This window comes from Osmerus mordax, chromosome 27 (genome assembly GCF_038355195.1).
Source record: "Osmerus mordax isolate fOsmMor3 chromosome 27, fOsmMor3.pri, whole genome shotgun sequence".
Classification (NCBI taxonomy): Eukaryota; Metazoa; Chordata; class Actinopteri; order Osmeriformes; family Osmeridae; genus Osmerus; species Osmerus mordax.
Genome location: NC_090076.1, coordinates 2,370,556 through 2,393,374, shown reverse-complemented (window position 1 = coordinate 2,393,374; position 22,819 = coordinate 2,370,556). Strand labels below are relative to the sequence as shown.

The 22,819-nt window shown below is 39.7% G+C and overlaps 2 protein-coding genes across 3 annotated transcripts in view; both read right to left on the bottom strand.

The window, feature by feature from the left end:
- Positions 1–7,817, bottom strand: part of reep6 (receptor accessory protein 6) — a 74,122-nt gene extending 66,305 nt beyond the window's left edge. For both annotated transcript variants that reach the window (XM_067230464.1, XM_067230463.1), the window contains exons 1-2: positions 7,631–7,817; positions 6,165–6,258 (exon numbers count right to left, since the gene is read on the bottom strand). In XM_067230464.1, the coding sequence (XP_067086565.1) occupies positions 6,165–6,258; positions 7,631–7,763 (227 nt within the window). In that variant the 5' untranslated portion in view covers positions 7,764–7,817. The remainder of the gene's footprint in view (positions 1–6,164; positions 6,259–7,630) is intronic.
- A 3,941-nt stretch (positions 7,818–11,758) lies between these two features.
- thop1 (thimet oligopeptidase 1) overlaps positions 11,759–22,819 on the bottom strand; it is a 74,377-nt gene continuing 63,316 nt past the window's right edge. The window contains exons 11-14 of the mRNA XM_067230674.1: positions 18,488–18,674; positions 16,822–16,950; positions 16,543–16,679; positions 11,759–12,167 (exon numbers count right to left, since the gene is read on the bottom strand). Of these exons, the coding sequence (XP_067086775.1) occupies positions 12,006–12,167; positions 16,543–16,679; positions 16,822–16,950; positions 18,488–18,674 (615 nt within the window). The 3' untranslated portion in view covers positions 11,759–12,005. The remainder of the gene's footprint in view (positions 12,168–16,542; positions 16,680–16,821; positions 16,951–18,487; positions 18,675–22,819) is intronic.

Below are 22,819 nucleotides of genomic sequence, written 5' to 3'. Positions count from 1 at the left end.
GAAGACATTTTCTGAACAATTTGCTCTATATGAGCCGACTAACCATGATTGCTCTCTGAATGAAATGGTAGAGAACCTCAATGATGCACTATTATCTGTGTTAGACTCTGTTGCACCACTGAAAACCAAAAAGAAGTGCACAAGCAGAACCTCCCCATGGAGAAATAAAAATGTTAGTGAAACGAAAAGAAAATGCCGTGCAGCAGAGAGAAAATGGAGGAAAACAAAGATCACTATCCACTACAATATCTACAAAGATACACTAACCACCTATAACAAAACCATCCGTCTAGCAAGGAGAGAATATTTCTCCAACATTATTACAGAAAATGCCAGAAATTCCAGAGTTCTTTTCTCCACCATTGACCAGCTGCTAAACACTGTCCCTGCCCCACCTCCATCCTCAGCAGTTAAATGTGAAGAGCTTGCTTTTGTTCTTCAAGAACAAAATAACTCTGATCAGAGCGAGTATTATTAATAGTGGGGTCGAAACTGACATCAGTAGATTCTGCAACATAACCATGAGCACCTTTACCTGTATCACACTTAGTGAACTTTCCAAAATTGTCAGCGAATCTAACTCCACAACCTCAGATATTGATCCTATACCCACAACATTCTTTAAGCGAGTGTTTGATAGTGTCTCAGGTCCGGTGCTAGAGATTATAAACACATCCCTTAGAACTGGCGTCTTCCCAGATGTCTTCAAAACAGCTGTTGTAAAGCCCCTATTAAAGAAACCCAAATTGGATAACAGTCTACTTGCAAATTACAGACCAATATCAAACCTTCCATTTATTAGTAAAGTACTGGAAAAGATAGTTTTAGTCCAATTAAATTATTTTCTTGAAGAAAATAACATCCTGGAAGTCTCGCAGTCAGGTTTCAGGAAATATCACAGTACTGAAACTGCTCTCACCAAAATAATTAGCGACCTCAGACAAAACTCTGATGCAAATAAAGTCTCTATCCTTATCCTCTTAGATCTCAGTGCAGCATTTGATACAATTGATCACGACATCCTAATCAATAGACTGGAAAAGCTTATTGGGTTCACGTATAGTGTATTGAACTGGCTGAAATCATATATCACAGGAAGGAAGTTTTATGTTAGTTTAGGTGACCATAGGTCCAAGAAACATGAGAACTGCTACAGGGTTGCTCAAGGAAGCTGCTTAGGTCCATTACTTTTTTCTCTTTATATGTTACCACTCGGCGACATAATCAGAGAACATAACATAGATTTCCATAGCTATGCGGATGACACACAACTATATATATCCACAGAACCCAACGATGCAACGGCCATCAATTCCATTACCAACTGCCTGTTGGCAATAAACAAATGGATGAATGATAACTTTCTTAAATTAAATGAAGACAAAACCGAAGCCCTACTATGTGGCCCCAAATCCAAAAGAGAGATGCTTATTAAGAATCTTGGAGGCTTAACCCCCTGTCTTAAACCAGAAGTGACGAGTCTCGGTGTAATCCTGGACTCAGAGTTGAATTTCAACTCTCACATTAATAAAGTGACCAAAACAGCTTTCTTTCACCTGAGGAATATAGCAAAGGTACGACCATTCATAAACCAAAATGATGCAGAGAAGTTAATTCATGCTTTTATATCCAGCCGGCTGGACTACTGTAACACACTTTTCACTCTTCCCAAGAAAACCACTGAAAGACTACAGCTCATTCAAAATTCTGCAGCTAGATTATTAACCAAAACTAAAAGGAGAGAACACATTAGTCCTGTCCTAGCTACTTTACACTGGCTCCCTGTTACCTTCAGAATTGACTTTAAGGTCCTTTACCTCACATACAAAGCTCTACACGGACAAGGACCTAGCTACATTGCTAACTCCTTTATAAACTACACACCAGCTAGAACACTGCGATCATCAAATGCAGGCCTATTAGAGGTCACCAGAAGCAGTCATAAGAAGATTGGTGATTTGGCCTTTGTCAATTACGCCCCAAAACTATGGAACAAATTACCCATAAATATTAGGGAAGCAAACACTCTAGACATTTTTAAAAGACAGCTTAAAACCTACCTTTTTACCGAAGCATTTAAGTAATTTTATCTCAAAAGGGTTTTCCTACTTTTAAAGTTGTTTTCTCTCTTGAACAGAGATCTTATTGGGATTTTTATTTTTGTTTGAATTGTTTATCACTTGTATTATTGTTTTTATTGATTTTATGTAAAGCACCTTGAGCTACAATTCTTGTATGAAATGTGCTATATAAATAAAGTCTTACTTACTTACTTACTTACAGCCTTCATTACACACGAGGGGCTCTTCAGATTTCGCAGGGTGCCCTATGGCTTAGCGTCCGCACCCTCTGCTTTCCAAAAAATGATGGCAACAATTCTACAAGGCGTACCTGGCGTTCAAAACTACCTTGATGACCTGATAATTTATGGTGCCACGCCTACTGCACATGACCATAACCTCGAAACTGTCCTGCTGAAACTAAAAGAGGCAGGCTTAGTGCTGAACGACAACAAGTGTAATTTTAAGCAGACTTCACTGCGCTTCCTTGGTCACGTAATCACTGCTGAGGGGATTCTGCCTGACCAAGAACACATTGATGCAGTTCTAAATGCCCCGGCCCCATCTGATGCAGCTACCTTGAGGTCTTTCTTGGGCCTTGTGTCTTGGTACTCTAAATTTCTACCCAACTTTGCTACAGTTGCTGCCCTATGCGTGAGTGTGCCAAAGAAACAGAAACGGACTGAAGCTGCTCAAAGCAGTTTTGATGAAGTTAAGCAGCTCCTGATAGCTAGTCCAGCGCTTGCCCTATATGACGCCACACTCCGCTCAGTGATCTCTACAGATGCGAGTGACTACGGATTGGGTGCTGTGTTTGCCCAAACACAGCCTGATGGCACGGAGAAACCAGTGGCATTCGCTTCCCGCACCCTGACTGCAACAGAGCGCAAATACTCAATAGTGGAAAAGGAAGCGTTGGCATGTGTGTGGGCTACAGAAAAATGGAGGACATACTTATGGGGCCATCGTTTTACTCTGCACACAGACCACCAGGCCACTTTCCACTGGGAACTGATACACATGCAAACAGCAACACTCTACCTCACTCACAGGACTATACACCCACTCCTACAGACCATTCACGCACCAGAGTCAAACCTATGTGGCATCAGGACTATGTTGTTTATTGACTTGATTTACTTACATTAGAGCCTTTCCTTTTACTCTACCTGGCTAATGTAACTGTATGTTCTTGGAGAGATATAAGTGCTGAAGTAAGTAAGAGTATTCTTTTACAGAAAGAGGAGATGTTGTGTTCTGTAATACTGTTCTATATGGTGCTACCACTAGGAGGCACTGTTCCGAAATGAATGCTAGTTAGTTTACGTACATGGGGGCAAAAGAACAGTCAACCGCCATGCGACTAGTTATGTACCTTCATGCTGCTGAAGTTTGAGTAAAGAGTTGTAACGTAATCCTGCTTGTCATTACTCAGAAGCTACACTAACGCTACACCACAAGGATTTATTACACAAAAGTGGTAAATAGTTGGCGAATTAGCAGTAAGGGAAATCAAGATGAAAAGCAACAAAGAGCTCATCCCTTTTACTGTAAAACACTAAATGCTTGTAACAAGCTTCAAGTTCATGAACAAGATTAGGGGGTGATGTAGTGTTTCTAACAGTTGGCAGTATGTTCTGTTCTTCTGTAAATTGTTACTGTAACTGTAAAAAAAAGAAACGTCGCCAGTGTGGTGATTGTATTTATGTTTTATTTTTGGTCAGGTATTGACCAAAATGTGTAAAAAAAATAAAAAAGTACAAATAAAATAGCTTTTTTTCTTTCATTTGCTGCCTATCATGTTTGTTTTACTGTACTTTATAGCCTGGTATTGACTTTAGTTAACCAGTGTTAGTGATCAGTTTTGCAAAACTTTCCTCTTTATGTACAAATGGTTAATATGCGTTCTGTTGATAGTTTATAGGCATTCTACTACACTCAATGGTTTTTAACTTTAATTGGATGGTCCTAAAACACGTCTACAAACATTTAGTGGAGAATGCCTATTAATAGTTAGTAAATAATCAAGAAGAGAAGCACACTATCTTTAGTTGAGAATCAATGCATTATCAACAGATAGTAAACGTATCAGTTAACTGACAATTAGTTGAATGTTGGTTAAAAAAACCTTGAAAGTCAGCAGACATTTTGTAAAATCTGTAGATCAACACTTGAAATGCACCTGATAGTCAACAGACAGTTAGTTGAATACATGGTACTTGTCTGTTGAAACTGTTGAACGTCAACTGAACGTCAACTGATACATTGATAACATGCGACTGAGTAGCTACTTGCAGCTTATAATGTGCCAACAGATGGACTATCAAAATGCAACACACAATCTACCGACAATTAGTTCAATATTGGTTTATGGGTTAGGGTTAGACCTGTTGAAAACAAGCTTTGAAAGTCAGCAGACACATTCAGTAAAATCTGTAGATCAACACTTGAAATGCACCTGATAATCTACAGTTAGTTGAATGCATAACTACATATCTGTTGAAACCGTTTTGTTGAATGTAAACTGATACATTGTTGATATGCTACTGAGTAGTTACTGATAACCTATAGTGTGTCAACAGACGGACCATCAAAATGTTGGTTAGTTTAGCTCGACTTTTAGCCTGAAACGGAGCAGACTAGTTCCGAAGTATAAGTTACGTAGCTAGAACTAGAATAAGCCACCTTAATGGAACGGAACTCTCGCTGAAGTAAGCGAGACTTGGCGAAATACACTACCGTTCAAAAGTTTGGGGTCACTTAAAAATGTCCTTATTTTTCAAAGAAAATCACTGTTTTTTTCAATGAAGATAACGGTAAATGAATCAGAAATACACTATACATTGTTAATGTGGTAAATGACTATTCTAGGTGGAAACGTCTGGTTTTTAATGAAATATCTACATAGGTGTATAGAGGCCCATTTCCAGCAACTATTACTGTATGTGTTCGAATGGTACATTGTGTTTGCTAATTGCCTTAGAAAACTAATGGATGATTAGAAGGATTAGAATTAGAATGCCAAAGGTCTGCAATGTTGTAATTGCTGCAAATGAAGCATTATTTGACGAAAGCAAAGTTTGAAGAACAACATTTATATTTCAAATAAAAATAATTATTTCTAATAATAATAATTAACCTTGTAAATGTCTTGACTATATTTTCTATTCATTTTGAAAGTTATTTGATAAATAAAAGTGTGAGTTTTCATGGAAAACACGAAATTGTCTGGGTGACCCCAAACTTTTGAAAGGTAGTGTAATACCCTTAAAGATCCTGTAAAGTAAATTCCATGTTTTGCTTCTAAGTATATTATATACGTGTGAAATGAGTTCCTGAAAGCATGTGCAAAGCGCTAAAACTTTGTCGCACTGAAATGTGGAGTTAAACCGAAGAACAGTTTCTCTTCCGTTTTCAGATCAGGTTTTAATGGGCGAGGTCAGAAAACGACCTATCTACGTCATTTCGACCTATCTACGTCAGATCACTGAATGGCTCCTCCTGCTGTACTGTTATTGTAGCTTACATCAGCTAGCTAGCTAGCTTCAGGATGTCTCCCACCACCCGCAACTGCATCTTCCCTGATGCAAGAACTCCAGCTGCGCTGCAACGCCATTTAGGTTCCCTAAAGATAATGAAAGGAAAAATAGGTGGATAGATTTTGTGAAGAGCCACGCTCATGGAAAGCTTTGGATAAACTCCAACAGCCGCCTCTGCACTGACCATTTCACGCGGACAGTTTTAACCTGGACCATCCACCGCCGCCTGCAGTTCATCACTCAGTTCTGTGTGCTTGTTATAATTATACTAGATAACTTTTCCAGAGGTATCTCTGCTATGAGTTAGTGCAGTCCTAGTATTAACTAATTATGGATCAAACTAAGACTAACAAAAACAAAAGGGAAGTCATTGTGAAAACTTCTAAAACCTAACAATGTTGATGTATTACTACCCTGAAGTAGAACAATTACAAATTTAACATTAATTTTTTTGCCACTTAAAGCAATTACAAATCAGCTTTGTCAAATTCAGTCTCGCTCAATGGGCTAGACATGGATACAATGGATGCTCTTATCTCCTATCCACTATCATAGCAATACTTACGAGTAATATGCAGGATACACAAAACCAATCATGTTACATAGAAGGGCAGCTCCATATCCATACACCAAATAAAGTCCCGTTAGAGATACAGTACCTGTTGATAATACAAGTAATAGTTAGTATTAAAAAATGGATAATCCTGACATTTTGTATCATTCTGGGGTGTGTATCAGGTTAAGCCTCGCTTTTTCATGTGTATCTTTAGACATGGAGGGGGGGCAGGTAGGGACGGATACAACTGAAATGTGTACTGTACAATGTTTCTCAAAAGCATCTGTATTTGTTTTTATTGATATTGCAATAATGTTTTGTCATCACATTCAAATATGTTACGACATATACGGTAAAATGTTTTATTCTATTTGAAGTGTTGAAGGCCTATACTGTTTGTATACAGTTGTACAATTTGTATAGTAATAATAATAAAAAATATTACATATATATAATTATGCTATAATTATATTACATAATTTCAATGTTACTACTGAATAATAGGATAGTTATTTGTACCAATGTCATGTTTATCTGTGACCTACTGACCTAAACAACTAAATGTAGTACCGTATTTCTGCAAATAAACCCTCGAATAAACGCCGCACCAAAAATGAACGTTGTGTAATAAACGCCGCCCTCGAATAAACGCTGCACCAAAAAAAATCTGTTAAAAAAACGGTTATTTAATTGGTTAAATTCAACCCCAGTATTTATTACACAGGTACATAACTTTCTGTTTGAAAGCTAACGTGTATGAACATTTAGGCATGCTGCTTCAGATTTCTACACAATGTAGAACACCTGTATTTGAGACAGTTGTACTACCAACGCACACCTAATTGATAGCCAATGAGAAAGGGAGTTGCCGCACTCATAGACAAACAAAGAATAGACAAGGAGGTCAGCGGTAGTAAATGAAACCTGCATTTTTAGCAGCATGATTCATTTGTCACAATGCCAGCAACGAAGTTGCTTATGGCTGCACTGCAGCTACAATTCACAAAATCACCCTTACTAATTAAACGCCGCCCTCGAATAAACGCCGCCCTTGAATAAACGCTGCACCGAAAATTAACGTTATTTAATAAACGCTGCTGCATTTATTCGAAGAAATACGGTAATACAATTTTACATAGGCTGCAGTATTGTATTGGTAATAATTATTTTACTTTTGAAGAAAAAAATAAAATGTAATATTACAGAGGTGTGAGAGTGTGAAGTAGGCTAGTCCTCCTCCCTTGAACAAAATATACACATTTGTGAATACCTATTCACAATGAAATTGAATCCTTTGTCAATTTTATAGTGGCTGACGTTTTGATTTCAATCACATAGCTGTTATAGTAATAACCTACCTAATATTTGAAGGAAGTTAAGACAAATGCAACAGCGTGACACAAAAACATAATCTAACAGCACATAAAGGATCAACCTAGTCAAGTATATCCAGTTGCTAGTATGAAAATACAAACCCAATGCTATTATCTTTTTCTTAATTCCTGTTTTCTCTTCTAGTTTCCCAAGGCAGTCTGTAACAATATTTTTCTCATTTAAGAAGTTTTCTGCTCGATCTTTGACTTTAGTTAACACTTCTATCAGGCCCATGCTCGAACGGCGTCTTGAAATTGCCTAGTATGGATATTCCGTTTGGTCTATCAGTATGATTTGAATGAAATGTGTACTGTGACGAGATATCCTGCCCGTCGGCATGTAATCCGCTTTACTGCGTACTGGACAAAAGCGTCATTTGCGCATGTGGAGGGAATAGTCAAGGATCACGACTGATACTTAAACTAAGAGGAACGTTCTGTTGCCAACAACGCTTACGTAACACCAACAGGTGTCGCATAGTTTGCATCTCGTGTTTTTGATACATCGTCTAAGAGATTTATTCGAAGCTGAATACGGAGATAATAATGATGTCCTACTTTAGGAACTATTTGCACTTGGATGAGATCACCTTTGCCTCTAAAATACAGAATGGTAGCCCATTGGTCGAAATAGGTAAGCATGTGTCTGTCCCAAAGCTCTTGCTGCGCAAATATCGGGACTCAAATTAGCTCCGCGACTCATTGCTTTCCTTCCACCGAAGTAATCTTCCGCCAGTTCTCGTCCGCGAACTACGGTTGTTACCACAATAAAACTGACCTTGCTCAGATAAAAGTAGGCCTATTGAGTACAGCTATAGCATACAAAGCTCACTGTAACAAATAAACAGCATAACATGATAATCATTCATATTAACATAGCCAGAGAGAATTTAATCAAAGTACTAATGGATATACTAAAGTGAAATTATAATGTAAGCACACATATGGGATCATATTATAGTAGGCTAGTATTTACAGTAACACTGATTTCACCCACACTTCAAATTCATCCATGTTTAATTTCCCACTGCTTAGTTTATTGAAAAACACTGAAGAGATTTAAAGGGATGTATGATAGTGTTCAAGGCCGTAATCATAATATATATTGGAGGGGACACATCCCCCCCATATTCAAATCTGGTCAAAATGTCCCCCCCCATATATTGATATAAAAATATAAATACAAATATAAATATGCTACGCTACGACAGGCAACCACGCATGCTGTCTGAAATTATAATTAAAAAAATAATTATTCCCCCCCAATGTTGACTCCATGGCTACGGCCTTGATAGTGTTAAATTATGCCTGATTATAGACCATGGGTTTGCAGCATTAGAAGAAAAGAGTGAAGGAAGTAGAAAGAGACAGGCAGGGGAAGGCATATCAGAACCTCTATGAAGCCCTTTAGACAAAAGGAGGACAGGGGACCAAATATGATGGCCAGTGGGAAACTTGAGAACCATCTGGCAAATTATATCCATGCCCGACTGGCTTCTTTGCTGAAGGAGAGTAGGTAACAGGCAATATAAGTCAGAAGAATGCCACTAATGAAGAAATAATATTTAATGTCTGATGCTAGAGACAGGACACACTGCAGAGTCTTCGCATGCTAGCCATCTTGGGGAAATTGGGAGGCAGACTAAAATGTATCTGAGAGTTCAGGGGTGACATGTTAGGAGCTTGCTAATGCTCTCTTCACAAATGGAGGAGGGTTAGCAGCAGCTAAAATATTCAGTGACAGAGGATTGGCAGCTGGATTTCCAAAATATATATTCTAAATGGTTGAGGTAAGAGACTACCTACACATACTATACATATAGTTGGACATGATTACATAATCCATAATTAACTCATTTTATGAGTTAATTAGGGAAGCTAGCAAAGTTTCAGTACAAGGGATAGAACATAGTGCATCTGGAATGTCACAGCGCTTCACTTCTTCCACATTTGTTATGTTACAGCCTTACTCCAAAATGGATTCAATTCATTTGTTTCCTCAAAATTCTACACACAATACCCCATAAAACGTTTTCTTTTTGAGTATGATGTTACAAGATTGGCACACCTATTTTTGGGCAGTTTTTCCCATTCTTCTTTGCAGAACCTCTCAAGCTCCATCAATCGGGTTCAAGTCTGGTCTCTGGCTGGGCCACTCAAGGATTTTTCATCATGAGTTTTCATCAAGGATGTCTCTGTACATTGCTGCATTCATCTTTCCCTCTACATTCGTCTCCCAGTTCCTGCCACTGAAAAACATCCCTACAGCATGATGCTGCCACCACCATGCTTCACTGTAGGGATGGTATTGGCCAGGTGATGAGCGGTGCTTCGTTTCCTCCAGACATGACGCTTGGCATTCAGACCAAAGAGTTCAAGATTTGTTTCATCAGACCATTTGTTTCTCATGGTCTGAGAGTCCTTCAGGTGTCTTTTGGAAAACTCCAGATGGGCTGTCATGTTCCTTTTACTGAGGAGTGGCTTCCGTCTGGTCACTACCATACAGGCCTGATTGGTGGAGTGCTGCAGAGATGGTTGTCCTTCTGGAAGTTTCTCCTCTTCACAGCAACACTGTGAAGGTTCTTGGTCACCTCCCTGACTAAGGCCCTTCTCTCTCGATCATTCCAGTCATTCAGTCCAGGTGGTGCCAAACTTCTTCCATTTACGGATGATGGAGGCCATTGTGCTCATCGGGTCTTTCAATGCTGCATATATTTTTCTATACCCTTCCATAGATCTGTGCCTCGACACAATCCTGTCTCGGAGGTCTACAGACAATTCCTTGGACTTCATGGCTTGGTTTGTGCTCCGACATGCACTGTCAACTGTGGGACCTTAAATGGACAGGTGTCTGCCTTTCTAAATCAAGTCCAATCAACTGAATTTACCACAGGTCAACTCAGATCAAGTTGTAGAAACATCTCAAGGATGATCAGTGGCAACAGGATGCATCTGAGCTCAATTTTGAATGCCATGTCAAATTTTGTGAATACTGCTGTGATAATTTTTTAATAAATTTGCCTTTTTTTTACGTTATCATCATAGGGTATTGTGTGTAGAAGTTTGAGGAAATGATTTAATCCATTTTGGAATACGGATGTGACATAACGTGGAAAAAGTGAAGCGCTGTGAACACTTTCCTGATGCACTGTATTTATATATTGTGGTCTGTCTTCTTTGATTGGTGCACATCTTTGTACAGCACCTTGTTCAGAACTGGTTTTTAAATATGCTTTAAATTGATTTGACTTGCCTAGGAAAGTCAGTGACTGGGCAAGGGAAATTTGAGTGAGTGTCTTTATAGGCAGCCTATCAGTTGCTCACGCGGGCATATCATTTATCGGTGCTGGCCAATCAGTAGTAGTAGTGAGATGCCGCTTGCATTAGGTGAGTGACTCTCCTATGACTAATTTTTGGCCCGTATCACACGCCATAGCTGTGTGCCTTTGTTAAGTATGTCCAATTAATTTAATTTACCACAGGCCTTTTGGCTTCTCTGTTAGTAACACTCAAAAAAATACAATGCTAAAGCTAACGACGGTCTATGAGAAGCAGAAAGCATTAGAGTTGGTGAACTTTGTGAGGCATCAAGTAAAAGGTTATACTAGGCTGGCAGCCCTCATTTACCGTATTTTCTTTACAATGACCAATGACCTTTTGTGGTTTACCCTCCTCATGGAGGGTGTCAATGAGTGTCTTCTGGACAACTGTCAAGTCAGCAGTCTTCCCCATAATTGTGGTTACGTGTACTGAACCAGACAGAGATCTTTGCAGGTGTTTTGAGTTAATTCGCTGACTAGAGCTCTTCTCAGGTCTACATTTCAGTATTATACATTCTTTATTCTAATATTTTGAGATACTGGATTGGATTTCCATGAGCTTTAAGCCGTAATCATCAGGATTAAAACAAAAAAGGCTTGAAATATTTCACTGTGTTATGATTCTAGAATATATGGTGTCACTTACGGGGATTCCCCCCCCCCCCACAATATTCAAATTCTTGGAGACGCACTTCATAATTGAATTAAGAACCAAAAGTACAGAAAGAAAAAAATCAAGTATGCTGGTTATTGTACCCTAGGTCATCAGTTATTGTTAAAGTAAATGTTAAAATGTTTGAAATGTAGACCTGTAAAACCTTTGTCCTCAATGCAACCCTTGTGTCTACAAATAAATACACCTGAGACAAAAATGGTGACTAGCAAGAGAAAGCAGCAAGTGGCAAATGGGTTGACTCAATTAATAGTTTATGTAGTTTTTTCAACCATTATCAAATACAATTTCAAATCAGTTGACAAATCTCCCAAAACACAGTACTCCATTCCACAAGTGGAAAAAGGAAACAGTAAAAGTATAATGTGGAGCTGCATAGGAATAAACATTAAGGTGTTTATTTTATTTTTTACATTGTTTCTAAAACGTTAATCCTGTGTGTATGGTTGATCAGCAGTGAGTACAGTGAGCTGGATGTGACTGGTCAACAGGCACATGGAGTGCCTGACTCTATATCCACTGTCAGTCCTTTGCTGAGGAGGAACGCTTCCTGCTTTGGCTCCCGGCCCAAGAAGTTTTTGAGCATTGCAGCAGCGTCCTCAGAGCCACCAGGCTTCAGAATACAGTTTCTGTAGTCCAGACCAACCTGTAAGAATAAGGATAATTTGAGAAACATTTTCAGGAGACTATTTGGACTTCCTGTGGTCAAAATATAGGTTGATTAACCTGTATTTTGGTGGCCAATGTCTTGATTCCATTTGAGTTAAATAGTGAAACTAATTAATACAGAGTTGTGGTATTGAGTACAATACATTACTTCATGATTACGAAAGGGCCAGGAAGACTATAGTTTGTAACAGTATAACTAAGGCAAATTAAACAGTCTACTGTAGAAGCAGAATAAGGGCATGAAATAGTTCAATAACATGGTGACAGTCAAGCAGACGGGTTTGAAAATGCAGACGTTGTTTTGTCATGTTGGAACATATTGGCCTGGTTCTCTAGTTCTTTGTGTCTTAACCCTTGTGTTATCTTCGGGTCATTCTGACCCATCAGTCATTGTGACCCACCTTCGTATTGCGACAAATTTACTTCATACAAAAACAAAGTGAAGCATTTTCTTTTAACTGTCGGGCTGTCTCAGACCCCCCACATTGGAATGGTTAAAAGAAAATTATTTTTATTTGTTTTTGTATTGGGTAAAATTGGGTAAACACAACGATGGTTCATTATGAACCTTTGGGTCATGTGACCTGAAGGCAGCACAAGGGTTAAGCAACCAGGAAAAGGACCAGTTTGGATATGGTGCATGTTCAAGCGAGGTCAGTCTCCATCTCCAATTTTTCCGGGTAGTTTAAAGGCCGAATTATACTTCTCCGACTCCGTTACGGACAGACGGACGGACGGAGTCAGACGGATTGGTTGAATTTATAGTACTCCGAAGGTTGTGGGTGCTGAAAACAATTCACCGCCAGAAGAGTAGGTGGCGCAACGGTTTTTTGTAAGTCGTCGTCGAGTGTTTATTTACCTAGTTTATCTAGAAGTCGGAGCAAATGTACAAATTAGCCGTTTCATCAATAAAATACGCACATTTTCAGCAACTACACTGCCCATTTCTCGTCACATTTTAATTCAGATGCTGATTTGCATGTACTGTTTAGCTGAAATATGAATTGTAAAAACTTGCAATTCACAGCAATGGCGGTCAAAGGATTCTGTTCGTCCTGTTTATCACGGCAACCCCCCCCCGCCCCTGACGCAAGCGGTTCTTAATACGGACCAATCACAGCCAAGGGGTATCCGTAAAATGACAGTCAGGAAAATCAGGAGGTGCACGTAGAGCTCTCCGAGGGGCTCGGAGAGGGCACAGAGAGAGAATTCCTCGTCGGAGAGGGCGTTGCCTGTGTCCGTCTCCGTAAAAACGGAGAAGTATAAATCGGCCTTAAGACATGAAAAGCTAGAGAACAGGGCCACCAAACTGTTACGGTCAAACTTGTACCAAATTGCCCTTATTTTAATTTAATTGTGTGGTTGGAAAGTGATTCCACATACGGTTTCAGTCGAAACAACAAAAACTAACGTGTATGTGACAAGAATAACCTGGAATGTTGAAACAACACTTTGTTGTTATGAAGTACCTGCTTATGTAAAGCCCATTCCAAGTAGGATTGTTTTGTATGATTATTTTTTTATATTGGTTATTTTACCCATTTGCTAAATGTTTCCCGCCTTAGTACAACAGCTATTCACCTAGTAACAATTCTGAAGGATTTTAAAATTCAATATCCACTGCATCCACAAATCTTTTACACAGGAACTTTCTTTCAAATCATATGTGAAAATGCTCTGCATTTCTTTCTTGACACAAGCAATGCATGTGTTCTAGAATAAAAATATCTGCCTAGCTATCAGTCAAGCTTGAGTCAATACAAACAACAACCCAAAACAACACTGAGTTAAGGCACACTGAAAAGCATGAATGTGAGAAAACTATATCCCATATTGTCCAGACACAGACTAAAATTTGTCCTCTGCCTGAATAAGCAAGTCATAGACTGGGAGTCATTAATGATTGAGAAGCACAATGTGAATGAGGACCTTGGGTAGGGCTGGGCAATATGCCGATATATATTGTTTGATGATAGAGCATAATATGAAACGATAGACGTTTTCCTATCGTTTATATCGTAAAATCCCACTCGTTACCGCAATATTTATAAATATACGAAGCGCAGTGAAAGGGAGTGATTGACAGGTTAAATTAAACAAAATAACATATGCATAGAAGTTAAGAATCTAAAGATGAAGTTTAATTGTTTATGTAACGTTGGATGGACCGGCAGGCCTGGACTGGTAATCTGGCATACCGGGCCAATGCCTGGTGGGCCGATATGATATGTATTTTTTTTTTTTATAAACGTAAAATTGGTCAACGACTGGCCCATAAAGCAGGGACAGCGGCCCATTAGTTTATTTTCCATACTGACACTGGGCTGGCCCAATCACATCTCTTAACAGGCTCCACCCCTCCCCCTCTGTTTCTTGTGTCTGATGCAGTGGCTCAGAGTCTGACTGATTGTGGTGGGCCCTTCTGAGCAAAAATGACAGGGCAATTTTTTTGTCCCAGTCCAGCCCTGTGGACCAGTCACTATCAGCTCACAGAAGGCACATACTGTGCAGTAATTAGGGAACGTTTTGTAGAGAAATTAAAACAGGTCGCACCACAATAATAATTTGTAGTTTGCACAAATGCTCCTAAGGAGTTGGAAGGACGTGAAGTCGGCAAACAACTTTGCGTGTCGTTTAAGTAGGCAATACTTTAACAGAAAACGTAGCTAGCTATCTACAGCATAGCCCATAACTCACTGAGCCCTTAAAGGTGCAGTGTCCACTTGAACCTGTCCAGTGAATTATGTACAAGTAGGCCGCTACACTCCCAAATATATTTTGAGGTCGCACAGATAACATTTTGGGAGTAGATGTGACCAAAATGGTCACAATTTTAACCGTATTTTTTGGAAAATAAGCCGCATTTTCTATAAGCCGCACCCCACCAGAATGGGAGCTTCATGTTTGTAAATCGGAGTACAGGCCGCACTGGAATATAGGCCGCACTTTAAACGGGAACAACGATACCGTAGCACCGACTAGCGTTGAGCGGAACAATGCTCACGACTGTTTATTTGCCCAGAAGCACTTTTCCCTTGGACACCTTGGATAGCCATCTAACTAGACAACATTCCCAATCAGGGTGAACACTCAAATTATCTTAACTACAGACCATAGCATTACACATATCAAAACAGAACGAACACAACAACAGAACTCCAAACAATGCTTATCTAACTAAGCTAATGCCCTTAACTTCGTAGCTTTTCAGCTTGCCGCAGGGCATTCTGGGTACCAAGAGCATTGTCGCTACAATACCAAGCAATGCACGAGTATAGGCGATCTTACAGAATTGTCTAACACACTTCGGTTGTGTATAGTATGTCCAGAAATAAAGCCACGTCACTCATTCAGTGGCAAAATCCATTGTTATGTCTACAAAATTATTTTAGATAAAGTATAATTTTAGCTAGCTTGCAAATCATGAGGATAGCCTACTGTAGCAGACCTTTCTATGTTAAACGGACAAGGGTGTTTTGTCCCTCGGGAGTTGCCGTAGCCATGATGCAGACGTAAGCATTACGTGAAGTCAGTGAGGGCTGTTCGAATGGCGATGTCAAGAAGAGCAGTGGGAAAATACAAGTTGTGAAAAGAGACCGCGTCCGTGTGTTATTGTCCACAAGACCATATAAAATTATATCTAAAACGAACCTACAAAGAGCTCGGTTACACTACCTGTTACGGACCCGTGTCCTTCATTTGATTGAGTTCGGGAATGTTGAGTTTGAATTATGGTTTCTTTAGACAGGGCACTTTTCTGTTTTTTTCTTTGGCACCGTTCGTCGTTCCATTGTTTCTCCCCTGTGTTAGGCCGGTAGGGTCGTAACACTACCGAAGTTGAATTAGCCAATGTCGTTAGCGATGCTAGCGTTAGCTTGCTTTGAAATCTTATGTTCTGAAATCTTATGTTCTACTAGCCATTTGCAAGTCACTGTATTTCCAAGCCCTGATAGTGTAACTGACTCAGTAGAAAGAATTCCTCTTTCAAGTAATAAGCCCCCGTTCAAGTGTTGAGCATTAAATTAGCTGCACGGCCTGTAGAGATCTTGGGATGAAGCCACTTTTTTGTTCTAAAACCGGGCTATAAGATGCTTCGAAATATAAGCCGTACAACCACAAGAAAACTGTAAAATCGGGGTACAAGCCGCGGCTTTATTTCCTAAAAATACGGTACTTTTATTTGTTGAGTATATCATAAAAAATGTAATTAGAAACTGGCGTCTCTATGTGGTCATTTCATTTTATTCATAGAATTTTCAGAAAATGTGCCAAATCGTGATATGTATTGTTATCGGGATATGAAAGGATCTATATCAGGATATTAGATTTTGGTCATATCGCACAGCTCTAACCTTGGGGTTCATGATGCCCTCCTGCTTGAAGCGAGCGTAGAACATATCCATGGAGAAGACCTCACTCCATAGGTAGCCATAGTACTGGGCATCATAACCACCAGCCAGATGGCCAAATGTAGCAGGCATGTTGGTCCCTGTAGAGCACAGCGGGTAAAGATTGGGTTGGTAAGACAACAATTTTGATCACTACTTTTCCTCTTGGCAATATCAGTGCTCATGCCAAGCTAGACCACAAGAATGTGTGTGTGTACATGCACACATGCTTGTCCCTCTGACCTGAAGAGGCGGGCACTCCTAGGATCTCCTGGCACAGTCTGGCATACTCCTCAGCTGGGTCCAGACCATTCTTGGTGTGCAGTGCCTGGTCCACCTTGGCCAGTACGATCTGCCGCAGGTTGAACAGGCCTAGGAGGTTAACAAATGATTGAATTTATCCTTTAATATGTACAAGTTACCAGTAAATTACTTAAATGTAACAACACCTAGCAACCGACAAAAATACGGTTAATGGCCATATTCTCACCCCGAAAGGGACTACTGTCTCTGCACAGGCAGATTCCTGTAAACCCACTACAGTATAATCATGTCAGCAGTGCTGTTTGCTGTCAGATTATTGAGACTTGCTGGTTCCCCCTGCATTATGGTACCTGCATTATGGAATAAATTGTGAAAATTACATAAACGCTATCTTCAGTTCTTTTATGACTTACAAAAGCAGTAAGGTAGGAGGAGTTGACAGGATTCAACTATCAACTAACTGGTCAAGCGTTCAAGATCGGCCTGGTAATTCAATTGTATCTCTCAGCCCCTGTCATTATTTCAATGCAAAACATAGAGTATGTTTTATATTAGGCATGCTGAGTTAAAATACATCAGTTTAAAGTTGCAGTAGGTAACATTATAAAATTCAAATATGAGACATAACACCCCCAATTATTGTCTAACCTCTCCCATGCTTTCCTCCGCTGAGTTTGATTGACAGTGGATTCACAAAATAAGCCAAGGAGAAAGACTACGGTGATTGGCTGAAACATAATTTCTGGAACATAATTGTCTGGAAAGTAGCGGGCCGCGTCAAAACTATAAATTGACATTTCCGTTTCCTATTTTCTGAGCTGTCTGTGTTGTTAAACACCTTTCAGTGGACCGTATACATTTGCACAACAATTTATAAGTAGACATTTGGGGAAAAAAAAAACCTACTGTACTTTTAATGGGAGGCAAGAAAATCTATATGCTTAAGGCCAGTCATACTAAAATTGTGGACCACAATCCGTGTCAATAGGGAACGAATATCATCAAGTGTAATATTGAAGTCAACATTAATTTAAAAGAGCTTAAATTTTTTTAGTACTAAGAGCCGTTTCCCCAAGTGTAGCACAACCTATTTGTCTCTAGCAGCGCATTCTATCCAATGCGGTATTGCCCAAAAAATCTCACCAGAAGTCACTATTGGCAACTTTCTATGACAACATAGAAGTACAATTACAGTTATTTTGCTGCTGCTCAACAACAAAAACGGAGATTGCTAAAGTAGCAGATAGTCAGCAGATTTGTCGGTAGTCGCTACATGAGAATTTGTCACCAGGGGAGGTGAAAACTCGCCTAATCTAGCGAACAAATCGCTAAATTGGCAACACTGATCCAATGAGTATTGTGAATGTGCATTTGTCTCATCCAATCGAAATACAACAAATCTCGTAAATTAAACCCTAACTCTACCGATGCACAAAAAGGTGTTTTTTGATTGGAAGTTAGAAGTACATTAAACCAACATCTGTGACAGGTGTGGTAGCTGTGTACTGGAATAAACCTTGTTTGTGGATCGGTAAAATAGTAGTACAGGAACTTTCCAATAAATATTCAAATAACTAGTTTATAAATCCTTAAAATAGGTTATGTTACCTAGACATGTCATTTTTAAGTAAGAGGACTCACCCACCAGTATTGGCTAGCCGGGACTTAATGAGTTTGTCCAGCAGGTCATCGGGGATGGGCTTTCCAGTCTTGTAGTGTTTGGACATGCGTTGTAGTGGGTCCTTTTCCCACACCCAGTTCTCCAGCATCTGAGAAGGTGCCTCCACAAAGTCACGCTCTACATGGGTTCCACTGAACATGGCATAGTCCGTCTGAGGGGGATGAGAGGCGAGAAAATTAGAAAACTGTTACAGATCTTTTTACCAAACATCTATTGCCTCAACTCAGCAGCAGATAGGTCATTGCAAACTTAAAAATGCAGAAACAATTTTTCTGTGTTACAAATGTTTGTCTGAACAAATGCATAATATAAAAGACATGTTACTGTAAATGTAACTACCAGAGTTTATAGAATTCAAATTATCTTACAACTTTTGAACTGGGGAGTAAACAAAGATATGGTGCACATGTTAAAGGGGTCATTGACTGCAAAACCGAGTTTACCTTGTCATAGTTGAATAACAAAAACATAGTTATGGCCTGTTTCTCTTTGATGGTAATTGTTTAGCATGTCCTCATGTGACTGGATCTTGACTATTTGTTGTCATCCATAATGGCTTACTCCGTTAGCCTCACTAACACACCTCACAACAACATATATTATTGCGTTGAGTATTTTTGGGAGTCTTTATGGTTTTCAAATAAAAAAACTGCCAATAGTCAAAAGTTTAAACGTCTACAAAGAATTGTTCACTCAGAGGCAGTGATATTTGAAAGAACGACCAGCCCATGTCTTTAAGCACACTCCTAAAGACAATACTGAAGTTTTGGGTTCCTCCGGTTGGAGGGAACCTATTATTTTTGTTAGTATTCCTATTATTAGGGTTCCTCCGGTAGGAGGAAACCTATTGTTTTTGTTAGTATTCCTATTATTATATTTCTCCATTAAATGGTGTGGTAGCTGTGTATTGGACCGCATAGTCTTACGCGGCAGCCATATCTTGGTCGCGTCATGTTCATGACATAAGTTCACCATTTTACAGTTCGGACAATTCTACACCAAAAAAGTCGAGCAGGGCAGCCTTCAAGAGATGTGGGAATTGTGCTTTTAGCCAGATGGTCCGATTATTTTTGTGATATGTGGAAAACTTGCAATTTGAGTGAGAGTGCATTGTTTTGACGTTAGCCTCAGATTTAGACTTGGGTCGCTCACTGGCCGTGTGTAAACAATTTTGTATTTCACTCAATTCTACTCCAAAAACGTCAGGGAGGACTGCTTTTTGTAGACACGAGCCTGCTGAAGATAGCCAGTATCTAGGATTTTTCAAAGCAAGCCTGTTTCATTCGTCATAGCCAGGCTAGTTTTGCCTGCTTCACTCGGTCAGCCTATTTAAAGGTCTCTGACAGTCAGAATCACTGTTTACAGGCAAAGGTCGAGCAGGGGCCTGTACTACGAATCATGATTTGGCGTTAACAAGGTAACTTCAGGTTCAACCCAGGGTTTTCTGTATCACGACGGTGGATCACTTCTTACCGGGTTAGATCGCCATTGTAACTCATGCTGAACGCCTAACCTGGTCGGGAGCAGGTTAAGTTGGAGATCAGAGATCAACCGGTAAAGCACCGCCCCAGAAATTTGGGTTTCCTTCAACCAAAACATTTCAAACCAAAAAGAACAACGTGTATGGTACTGTACAATGCTCTTCACAAGTTAAATAAATGATCATTTCACTACTTTTATTGAATTTGGATGTTTCATTCACTTTTATAGCGTTTTTCAAAAACAATAAATAGGACATTGAAAGAAAGAAATGATGAAAACCCCCACAAAAGACTCAAAGGCACAACAAAAAAGTATTTGGGACAAGCCACAAAAAGGTATAAAAAGACCAAAACATAGAAAAAAGTTTAAAAAATACATCCTCATGTGTTCTCCCTTTCCTAGGAACACAGAAAAAGAATGTCAGTGTAACTAAGTTTACTGTCATTCATTCATTCATTCAGTCATGTACTACCTTCTTCTCCTATTCCAGTTTTTCTATCTCCAGGCTACTAACATTTCCTCTTCAATCTCCATAATTTCGTCGTCTCCCTGAGCCACACTCATATTCTTACTTTTTTGTCTCTTCTTTCCTTTCGCTCCACACACTCGATTCGCAGTTCGCACTTTCTCTTTCTGTCCTTTCACTTCTCGCTTCTTTATTTCGCTGTCTCTATCTCCCTCTTCACTCACGCTGTCGAAGTGTGCATGTGTGACGGGGCAACTGGCCAATGAATTATGCGGGCTCTAAATTGATCACAACACACAGCCCCCTGCGCATCTCTCCACAAAATATTGCATACTTTTTGGGACATTTTCGATATTGATATTGCACAACGTGATATCGCAAAAACGATATTGAGTTGATATATCGTGCACCCCTAATCCCAACACCAGCCACACCGATAATGCTCAGCCATATGTCTTTGATGAGCAGCTGACGCACTCCCGCACCCACATCGCCAGGGCTGCAACCCTCAACACAATTTTTGTAGAGGACTACTACAACTATAATGATAACCAAAAAAGCGAAGTTGCGCTGTGTTTCAGCGAGCCATGCATCCCACCCCAGGCCAACCCACTGGAGTGGTGGAGAATCAACCAGGACCGGTACAAGAAGCTTAGTGTGCTGGCTAAGCAGTACTTTGCAGTACCCGCAACCTCAGTTCCTGCAGAGAGAGTATTTTCTACTGCCGGCCTGCTCGTAAATCGACTCCGTACTCGCCTCTCCCCTGAGCATGTGGATATGCTCATTTTCCTGAATAAAAATGCGTATGGCTAATGCAGTTGTGGCTTATTAAATTTTTTACCAGTAGCCATGTAGCGTAATCGGCAATTATTTGGGGCATTTGTGTGATGGCGCACCGTATCCTATTCATAGTTTTCACGTGACCTCACGTTCCAAGGGACACGCCCCCCTGGAGGGCAAAAAAGACTTTCCGCTGCCCGCCACCCATTATAAAGTCATACATTTACTTTGAGTCTGCTGCTTTTGTTTAGGCATAATGCCGGATAGTTGTTGTGCTATCGGATGCACTAATTGCAGAGGAGACAAGCCTGGGCTGGGTTTCTACAGAATTCCGTCCGATAAAGAAAATATAGAGGAGAAGATTGTTGATTTGTTCCATTAAACGTAGCGCTACCTCTGTCCCCGGGGAGGGCATACAATGGCAGCCGTCCAAATATACACGTATTTGCAGCGAACACTTCAAAGCTAAGCACAAGCAAAGTTAAACAAGTATATTAATTCTTGTATTTTTAGCCATAAATCTTCATGTAATTGGTTTGACATAGTTTGTTGTGTATCGAGGCGACCAACTGCAGTGGTCATAGTGAGATAAAGTTAGCTAAATGGTTGGGTTGTTGTGTTAGACACCAACACTAGCAGTTTGTGTCCATATCTTTCCTTTTCTTTAGCTGAGAGGTGATCCAAAGGTAAATTTGCTGTATTTTGCTGCGTGTCAATGGTGCGAGCTGCTATCGCCGGCAGCTTTCTGCCCTCCAGGTCACCGAGCATGTCACGTGACTGGAAACTATGAATAGGATTCCAGTTCCAAGTTAATATGCAATATTTGCGTGTCTTTCGTTTTGATCAAGGATAGCCTACCCAATGTGTTTAATTTTGTCCAATGTATTTTTGTAACTTTTTATTCCACATAATAATAGGCTAAGTGTTATTCCGCCAAGTTTAAGAGGCTACGTCGAAGACGCAGTTCATTGTCTTTTCGTCATGTTTAATAAATTGATCTTTCATTTGTTTTCTATATTTAACCCTTATTTAATCTAATATCTTAACAGTCACAATTATTGCAAGAATGTGTGGTGGTTCATGTGTTTACTGTATGCTTTGCGTCATGTCTGTCTAATTAAATAACGGAATTGCAGCAGCATTAATAAAAATAGATTATCCGGATATTCGAAAATCATTTTGGATACTATTCAAATAGTGAAATAATTTCAAATGCCCATCCCTATTGTATATATGTATGAAATACATGTCTGTATCATGTCAATTTTGCAAAAGTTTGCAATGTTGAGGAGGAACCCGCCATTGCTGCCTGCAGCTATATTTTCTTATTATTATTTATTTTCCCACCCTAACTCGTCCCTCAATTTTTGCACTACATAGACAATATCGGTGTCAAAATGTTCGTCCTGGTCACAAATGCGTTGCTTGTATTGGATTTTCCGTTGCACGGTTTAGGCATAAAGGTTTTGTGACAAAAAGTGAAGCTAACAGTGGCTAACTAGTTAGCCACAGTACCAAAAGTCACTAACATCACAAACACACGTGATTACCTATAGTAGAACATTAGT